This window comes from Sarcophilus harrisii, chromosome 2, assembly GCF_902635505.1.
Source record: "Sarcophilus harrisii chromosome 2, mSarHar1.11, whole genome shotgun sequence".
Lineage (NCBI taxonomy): Eukaryota > Metazoa > Chordata > Mammalia > Dasyuromorphia > Dasyuridae > Sarcophilus > Sarcophilus harrisii.
Genome location: NC_045427.1, coordinates 139,317,031 through 139,326,936, shown reverse-complemented (window position 1 = coordinate 139,326,936; position 9,906 = coordinate 139,317,031). Strand labels below are relative to the sequence as shown.

At 38.9% G+C, this 9,906-nt stretch overlaps 1 protein-coding gene across 6 annotated transcripts in view; it reads right to left on the bottom strand.

The window, feature by feature from the left end:
* Nucleotides 1-3,446: 3,446 nt before the first annotated feature.
* Nucleotides 3,447-9,906, bottom strand: part of ZNF395 (zinc finger protein 395) — a 70,966-nt gene continuing 64,506 nt past the window's right edge. For all 6 annotated transcript variants that reach the window (XM_031950935.1, XM_031950936.1, XM_031950937.1 and 3 more), the window contains 3 exons: nt 9,566-9,658; nt 8,162-8,265; nt 3,447-7,545 (listed from right to left, as the gene is read on the bottom strand). In XM_031950935.1, the coding sequence (XP_031806795.1) occupies nt 7,434-7,545; nt 8,162-8,265; nt 9,566-9,658 (309 nt within the window). In that variant the 3' untranslated portion in view covers nt 3,447-7,433. The remainder of the gene's footprint in view (nt 7,546-8,161; nt 8,266-9,565; nt 9,659-9,906) is intronic.

Here is a 9,906-nt window from a genome sequence, read left to right as displayed (position 1 = left end):
ATTTCTACGGTATGAATTCTGGCTTTTGCACCCACTATTTTCCTGGTAAAAGTCCAGAAGTCTCTCTCGATAGAGATGTAGTATGCTACAAGTGTGGAATGAGATATACTTTTCAGACAGGTCCAATATGTCAACTTTTTTTTTTGCTTGACTATATTTATTTGTTACAAGGGAGGTTTCTTTGGGGGAGTGAAATGGTTGGAAACCTCCAGATTTTTCAGTCCTCCCATTTTGTGATCCTGGATTTAAAACCCTCTTCCAGTGGCAGCTGGAATTGCTTTCATTGATCTTCCCACGATTGCTCATGCAAATGTGGCTTCTTCTATCTGTGTTATGTTTGGACTTCCCACATTGACTTAAGGTCACATTCATCCTTCATATTTCTTTCCCTACTCTTCTGTAATTAAAACCTTTTCTGGTTGGATGAATAGGGTTCGACATGTTAATTAACTAAATCAGATTTCATCACTACTGTGCTACTTTGATCAGGCTTATAATCATCAATCACTTTTACTATCGTTTATAATTGTCACAAAGACTATCAAACTCTATTAGTCACACCTCTTGAATACAATTAAACTTCCCCTTTGGCCTGCTCTGCTTTATTAAAAGATAGAATCAAAACATTATAAAACGTGAGGACTAAAAAAGACCTCAGAGATCAGCTTGTCCAAATTCCTTATTTTACAAATGACGACACAAAAGCCAAGAGAATTACTTACCTAAAACCATATAGCTAGTTGGTATTAATAGTTGGGAGAAATAGCCAAGCACCTAAGGAACAAATAGCTGGCTATGACCTACATAACCTGCCAGAATTAGCTTTTAGAGCCCTGGGGGAAAGGGGACTACATTTCATGATCATTTCTCCGGCAGGGCTGTCAGCAGCTGAGTACTATTGGTTTCCTTCCATCTGTTTAACTGCTTTAAATCAGTTGGAGAGGAAGTGGATGGGAAGATTTCCTTATAGATCCAGAAGAACATCTGTAAGTAGCCCTGATGCAAACTTCTGCCCAAGTATTCTAAATTGCTCCATACATGTCTGCAGAGCCTGCCACCTTCTTAGCACTGAAACTAGTGTAAGGGAGACTCTACATTCCCCATCATTTATAGGAGGTTGTCAATAGCTTGCCTGGCCATTAGTCAGGTCTGTAACCTTATAGTTATTTTTGTATGATTCCCTTCATGAGCTCCTCCTCCCAGGCAAAAGTTATCATAATTCTTCTTTATATCCTCAACACCTGGAGAAAACCCCTTACATATATAGATGCTAATATATTAAATTTGAACTTATTAGTACATAATGTTTCAGTTACATATTTAATGACCCGTTAGCACAGAGATGCTTAACCTTTTATATTGGACCTATGGACCTCTTCTCTAAATGTTTTTTTGTCTGTTTTGGTTTGGGTTTTTTGGCAGAGGCAATTGGAGTTAAATGACTTATCCAGGGTCACATAGTTAGGAAATGTTAACTGAAGCCAGATTTTAATTCAGGTCCTCCTGACGTCCAAGGCTGGTGCTCTATCCACTGCACCACCCTAAAGATCTTTAGAAAAACAAAAAAATATTCCTGTTCCTGAATCAGACTCATGATCTGATGATGACTGGGTTCTCATGAGTAGGTGACTGGGTTCATATACTATCAACCTGTCTTTTACATAAAATCATAGATAAAATTTTAAATATATATCCTATTTAATTTTTAATTTTTTTTTTACTAAGCTATTACTGTTTTTGCATAACCACCAATGTTTATTTACCAAATTTAAGGGGGATATGCCATTTTGGAGCAAGATTTAAAGAAACTTTTACACTTAGTCACATTAATACTTTCTTGCTCTTGCCTTTTCTCCTTTACAGTTACTAACTTAATCTTGGGTTGCAAATTTAAATATTTTTCTCAGTAACAGAAGTCATTTTCATTTTAGAGCTACAAAGTACCCAACAGAAAATGTTACAACTGTTCCTCCTCAGTTTGTGTTTGCTACCTTAAGCATCCCTGGCAGTCACTTATTCTCCTTGTTTCTTAGAACTCCATTAACAAAACCTTGGACCAGTTTCTCATGGAAGCAATGTCTTATATTTCCAAGCTCTTGCTCTTTATCTCTCTTGAAAGCCACGTACCTAGCCTATCTCTGTGACTAATTCAGTCTTTTATGCCTCCTATATATAAAATATCAAACACTAAAATATAGATAACTAGATTTTAGAAATCCTGTATGCTTCTATTAATTTTATTTTTAAGAAGCTTTTCTTAAAGGACCCAAACTTTCCCCCTACTCGGCATTTTAAACATCTTGAACAAAACAAGTATAATGGTTCCTCTATTAGTTTCCTATATTACATATTCTTACTATGTCAGATGTGCCTTCAAAGTTCTGCAGCTTCCTTTATTCAGTCTTGATATGTAGTAATTGCAAATATACAGTAAGGACAGATAAGGATAACGCCTTCTATTCTATTTCCAATCGTTTCCAAGAAACATATTTCTAATTCCAATAACAAGCAAGTTTTTGGTCTTTTGGTCAAAGAGGTATAATGGATAGAGAGCTGGCCTGAGACAGAAAGACAGGTTCAAATACTGATTACATATTGATTGTGTGACCCTGAGCCAAATCATTTCTCAGTGTTATAGGCAACTAAGACTATAAATTACAGAATAAGTCTTGATCTATATAAGAGTGAGTCCTTTTTTTTTTTTAAAGCTCATTGTTAAATAAAATTTGACCACAATAGCATTTAGGATGTCCTTAGGATGTCTACAATACTGCCCAAGTTCTCTTTACCAAGCCATGACTTAACAGCTTAGAACACATAATCCCATACATTATAGCTACTCATTTTGAGGATCTGCAATTTTGTTGGTGTGGGGTCTCCTCCCATCAATGCGGACCAAAGTTCCCCTGATTTGCTACAGCCTCCCAAAGTGTAGGTTGTTGTTGCTGTTCAGTTATTTTCAGTCCTAATTTTTCATGATCCCATTGGTATTTACTTGACAAAGATACTGGAGAACTTTGCCATTTCCTTCTCAGTTCATTTTACAGATGAGGAAACAGAGGCAAACAGGGTTAAGTGACTTGCCCAGAGTCACACAGCTAGTATCTGAGGCCACATTTGGACTCATGAAGATGTCTTCCTGACTCCAGACGTGACACTCTTATCCACTGTGCAATTTAGCTGCCCAAAAGAGCAGATAATTTCCTCCAATTGCTTTATCTTAGATTTGTCCATTAGTGGGTCCTAGCTACCAGGAGATAGAGCAACGTGATTCGAGAGAGTGTAGATGATTCAACCTATATCATTTCCTTCTTAAGAAGACTGCATAAATTCTGCTATCAGCAGTGCTAAAAGAAGTATGGGGAAGTATCATCTGCTGGTCAGACCAATGCCAGTAACCACCTACGTTTTTATGGATGATGGGAGAAAAATTAGCACAAAGGAAATCAGCCAATGTTCCATTTTATTCCTTATAAAATATATTTCATATTGCTGCAGTAAAAACATTACATTTCACATTTAAAAATTTTTTAACAATAAAAATAATACTTGGAAGACAGCTGGGAAGGGGAAAAGCTCCAGTAAGACAAATTCACAGATCCAGGATTTATCCCCCTTTTCTCTTCCTTGCCTCTAGTAAATGGCCAGTCCCTAGGATGGTATTCACGATTTTTACAAGGTGTGACTATAAAAGAATGAGGTGGATTGTTTAAACAGACCAGAACTCATGCATGCAAGTGAGTGTTCTCCTTAATTAGGCGGCTATACAATCATTTCAGTGATGTTACCACTGCTCAAAACAGCTTTGGAATTCCTCCTTGAGAACTGTCTCCAACTGGCAGAAATGGATGGGACCATGATATTTCAGACAATATCAAACTTTTTCAAAGTATTGGTAAATTTTGTTGAACTTTTCTTCCCCCTTACTTCTTTATTCTTCATTATAAGAGATGGCTCTCAGAAGTAGGAGGCCTGAGAAATAAACTGGGAAATATAGAGAATATAAAAAAGATATTAAAAAGTTTTTTAAAATGAGGACAAAAAGAATTGTCTCCAAAAAGCATCAGTGAATCAATTTCTCTCTCTCTCTCTCTGCTTTCATTTACCTTATAACCACACCTTGTTTTTAAGCAAATAGTATATAACCTAGCCTGATAACCCAATTTTTTTCCCCAGGCATGGTCCTAAATGCCTTTTGTTGTTTTTAATCCAACACACTCTCCCCCAAATAAGGATTTATCACCACTGCTGATTTCTAAAAGAATGTCGGCTCTGTAGATAACTGAAAAAAGGGGGTGACGGATTTCATTCCAAAAATGTTTTGAGCGGCAGCACTGGAATAAGTGCATCCCTCTTAAGGTGACTTCTGGGAAGTGTAGTTCATTTGAACATTTAGGTTTTTATGGTGGTGGTGGTCGTTTTTTTTTAAAGCAATATTATTCTAAGTCACACCTCATACACTCAAGAAGTGCTGAGAGGCCTTCTACTGAGAAGTGTTCCTTCTACCCTGTCTTCCAACAATCAGAATCCATCACCTGGAGAGGCTGAGAAGTGGAGAGAGAAAGTTGAAGGAAATAGTTTTTTACTTGATCAACTCATAAACCATCCCCACAGAGGAAAAACATTGGGAGATTTTTTTTACCCTAAGGACAGACCAAAAGTTAAGAACCAACACAACAGAAACAGAATGAAGGACAGGAGATACGCCACCACCAAAGTGGAATAAGAAATAAAGGAGGAATAAGGAGAAGCTAAATTGAAAATTATTTGGATTTTTATTCTTCAGGTTCCATCAGTATCTTCTCCTGCCTCCAGTGTTTTCTGCTGTACCAATGTCACTCGAAGGGCAACTCACCAAAGGAAAAAAATCTTCATTGCTGGCTAATCTATACTATCCAGACCCTGAGAAGCAACTTTTTCACTAATGATGTCTCAGAGGAGAGGTCTAGTGAACATTTTGGCTTTGGAAGAGAAGATTGGTCCACCTCTTCCCACTTCTCAGAATGGTCCTTTTGTTTCAGGGGGATTTTACAGATGATCAAGGTAACAGGAAAGCACTAGTTTCTTCTCATACATTGAGGAGAAAGTAAATAAGTTGAGTAAAGTTTTATTCTGGACTCAAATTCAGTTTTGACCCAGGACAGACACATGGGAGAAAGAAAGCGGCCCTTTTTTTTCTGGCCTAATTTCTAGCTTGACCAGGAACTAGAATTCCAACTTAGAAGCATTTTACAAAGTTACAAAAATATATTTCACTGCTATAAGGCAGTTTTCTCTGATTTCCTCTCTCCCTCCTTATCACCCCAGTCCAGCTTGCTCGGATGAGTCATGATAGCATGCTCTCTATGGCTACTTTTGCAGTTTTGTTTTGTTAGGAGAAAATTTAAGCAAAACTTCCACTTAAACAGTTCACTTGAGTAAATAAATGAACCTTGGTGGCTGGGTGTTCGTAGGGATGTGAGAACTCAGTCTAGAACCTAGGGGCAGGCAATGCTCTGACAAAGTTCCAGCTGAGGTGGCTTGGTGTGGTTCCCTGAGTTTCAGCCCTCTAGAATTACATCCAGGTTTTCTCTTAGGGCAACTAGGCACTGGGCAGCCTATTCAGATGAGCTCCAGAGAATACCTGCCATCTGGGCTTTGTCAAATAGGGTGCCAAAGTAGAGGGAAGGTAGGAAACTAAGAGGAAGAATTGTGCCTTACTTCCTTAGCCCCCTCAAGCCATGTCTCTGCCGAGTCATTAGTAGAATCTCCAAGTGACCCAAACTCCTGATGCCTAAACTTGCACCATTTTTGCTCATCTACCACTAGAAGCAAGGCACTGCAGCTAAGGGTTTTGGTCCCCAAAGACCTTTAAAGAATTTGTATTCCAATGGTCCCTAGGTCCATCCCACATGGCCTTCACATAAGTCCTTCAACTTTCATCTCACATCCCTTAGAATTACCTTTCTTCCACATCCCACCCTACCTGCCATCAGCTTTAGAAATTGGGACTTTCTAAGTTTCATGACTGTCTCCATGCTTCCACATGGTTTTGACAAAGCACAGATAACACAATGTAGAATTTTACTAAGTTGGGAGTTCATAGGATGCTCACACTGGATATCAGAACTTCTTTTCTCAGAGAGGCAAATTAGACAAGAGTAGAATTTGGGTCCCCCTCAATTCCCTTCTCCATTCCCAAGTTGCCATCTATCATATCATCTTTTCACCTAATTTTCCCCCAACCCCACCCTCTCTGCTAGAACCAGTCACATCTCTAGCAGTTGGGAGAGAGATTAAAGGGGAAAGACTGTCCAAAATGAGAATGGGAGAGGTTAAGGAATCTACTATGGTCTCTTACAGATCAATAAGGGAAAATGAGGTTAGCAAGCTAAAACATAAGGAAAAAAACCCCAAGGAGGTTCTTTGTTGTTTTTGTTTTTTAATGTGACATATTTCTATAACGAGAGGTGTAAAAGATAAAGGAATTTCACTTTGGGTGGCAGCAGAGGTTTCAGGGAAGGCTATAAGAACCTCCAACATTTCCTCATTGAAATGGAAAAAAACAAACAAACAAACAAATGCTCAAAGCAGTGATGATTCCCCTTTGCAATTACCCTCTGCCCTAGCTTGGCTTGGAGACTCTTAAAAATCCATTAGGCCAGGTTTTCAAGAACCAAATGAGATGGGCTAGGGGTGAAACTCAATGTCTAAAAGAACCCAGATTAAAATAGCTTGAACAAATGTATTACTAAAAGATAAAAAAAGTCCTTTCACTTCCATCGATGCTGCTTGATGAAAAAGAATAAATCCTTCCTTCTCCTGAAGCACGCACTTCAAAGAATGCACTTGGACAAATATCCAAGCATCCTTTTCTCTTGACTTTCCATTTTTATCAGCATCAAAACCTCCTTTCCTCATGTGGCCAGTGGAGTCACTTTTGAAAAAAATTCATCCTGCCTCTCCTGGGCAACAAAAGCAGTTCCTCTGAGAAGATTTCTGAGAAAATTTGCCAACTCTGCAGCAACCCCAAGATTGCTGCTCTTTCTATGAGCATCAGAAGAACCTGTCCCGGCATGGGGGGAAAATAACAGAAGGAAAAAAAGAAAATAATTCTTTGGTCTCTGAGTCACTACAGAGCACACAAATCATCAGCTCTGACTTTCTCCTGTTTGCTGTGACCAATGGGAAGGAAAAATTCTCTCATTTCCTTTGCATTTCCAAAAACAAAATAAAAAATCCCCACCAAAAAAAAAGAAGAATGAAAGAAAAAAAACCCAGTTAAACCTTGACCAAAACATCCCACACTCAAAAATCTGAACTTGAATCTTTAGGCCACTGCTGGAGGCTCTGGAGACATTGCTGCGTCACTTCCTCCTCTGGGCTACCAGGTCAGGGCCTGGGGGGTGGGCCCTGGGACCAGGGAAGTAAGAAGTTGAGCAGGTTCAACAAGTTCAATCCAGGAACCGTTGACAGGCCTTTTTCCACCGACAGGCCGTGCACCACTGGTCCCGATGCTCAATGCCATATACCTTACGGCACTTCTTGGCTTCTCCACGGGCTTTCCTGAGAAAGGGGAGTGGAGAGAGACAGACATCTGTGATTAAAACGCACCAGGAGAGCATTTTAATTATTATCATTATTATTATTTGCATGAACCTTTCCTAATCCTCCAAGGGCTAGTGAATAAATGTGTGATGATTTGACTCAAAACCTACTTTGGATATATTTGTTTGCTTTTAATATTGATGCTGTACATCTTTTTATATGTTTTTGCTTATAAGTACCATGAGAACAGGGAATATTTCATTCTTTGTATTTGTATCCTAGTGCCTCACACAGCATATGTAGTGGACCCTTAAAGAAATGCCCATTGATTACTGATTAATCCACCAAGGGACTGGCTGTATAAATAAAGGTCAGGCAATGGGATGGTTCAAAAGATAAACCAAGAGGGCCAGGAAGTTCCCTGTGTCAGCTGGGCAGTTACTAACCTGGCCAACTGGGGAACAGGCAGGGTGGGGATTAAAAAAAAGAATTTTCCATCATTAAGTTCTTAATCAGGCTCTCCATCTGTGGGGTACTCCGGGGGAATGGCTACCACTGTTTATTACTACATATTTAAATTCTATTTATACTAAAATCTTCTAAAAGTTAAGAGGGGTCCCAGTAGGAGACTCACCTGGTGCTGCTCTGGGATCGGGGTGGCGATGTGACAATCAGGTGGGATTTCAACGTAGGTGGTGGCTGCTGGGGTTCACTGAAGCTTAGTGACCGGCTCCGGACCTGTACACAAGAAAAAGGAAGATGCCTTCAGGTTGGGAAGCAATATGTATACCTAGGCTAACACTCTCAAGCATCAAGCAATACTCACTCAACCCGCCAGGTCCTGAATGCTAAATATTCTCTCTTTATGGGGTGGGAAAGCTAGCATCTTAGGAAGGGATATTCAAGCTGAAAAGGGTCTAGCTGGAACAGAATGTTGTGAAACTGAGTGTGAAGGGAACAAAAAGGGAGGTGCGAGCTTTTAAACCAAGGGCTCTTAATCTTTTGTGGATCACAGATCCCTCTGGTAATTGATAAAGCCAATTGATCCATTCTCAGAATGGTTTTAAATGCATAAAATAAAGTAATTGGATTACAAAGGAAATCAGTGAAATCATAGTGAATCATAGAGAAAATAAAGATGTAATTTTTTTCCCCCATCCAAATTCAGACCCAATGAAATCTATCCAAGGTCCCTAAATTAAGAAGTCCTACTTTGAGTGTTAATGAACAGCTAGAGAGTTCAAGACTGGCAAAAAAAGCCTGCCCTCTGCTTTGGCTAGATCCTGAAGCACTTTCTAAAAGCTGTTTAATGGTCCATCTCCTTACTAGATAGGCCAAATTTCTCTTCCAGCTCCCTTCTTAGACATTTAGTATATGTCTAATTTATAGACTAATTTATACAGTACAGTACTATTTATACAGTACTGTTGTCTCCCTCTTCATAGGCAACATGCTTTGGTGGGAAGTATAGTGAGAGGTGACCCCCTCTATACTCTTTTTTTACCATATATACCTGCTTTTTTTCCTTGGGTATCTTTTCTCAAGTGTTTCTCAAATGAGAAAATGTATAAAAAGCACATTGCAAATTTTAACCCACTACATAAATGTCGATCAATATTTTTTTCCTAACTTCTTCCTTTATTCTAACACCAAATTTCTACTTTTTTCACCATTTTTCTGAGGGATGCACCATGTGTCCCATATTTGCCAACAATTCCAACTTTCTTGGTACATTAAGCCATGTTGCCATCTGCAAGTTAGCTCAGCCATTGACACCCGCAGGCCCAGTTTAGTTCCACTAATATCATCTGGGGCCAAAGGGGTTCTCTGATCTCTTATATCATCCAAAGATTTTCTCAACGATAAACTTTTTCTCTGGTTTCACTGGGGTTGGACTTGGCAGAGAGACAGGGTGATCTTCTAAGGACTTCATATTTCAGAAGAAAGAAGCAGGTTTCATCTGTTTCTGAGATATCACCTCCCTTTCTCCCATCTTCCAGATATCTGAAAACTGCCTTAGAACCACAATGAGACTTACCGGAGAGAGGGATGGGATAGTAGAAGTGGCAGCAGCCCAGCTAATGCTGGTATATATGTGTGGAGAGACTGGGATCTGGATTGATGGTAGTGCCTGAGAGAAGAAAAAAAAGTAAAATAGATATTATTATAATCAAGCTAAATATATGTAAAAAAAAATAAATCTAATAAAGACTAGATCTTAAGAAGTTTTAAAAAACAGTTATTTCCAACTAATTTTCATATTATAAACAATGTAGAGATACAAGACCTGACACAATGTTATTAAAAAATAATAGAACTGAAAATGTTCTAGGAAGGAGCCAAGATGGGGGAGTAAAGGTAGGAATTCATCCAAACTCT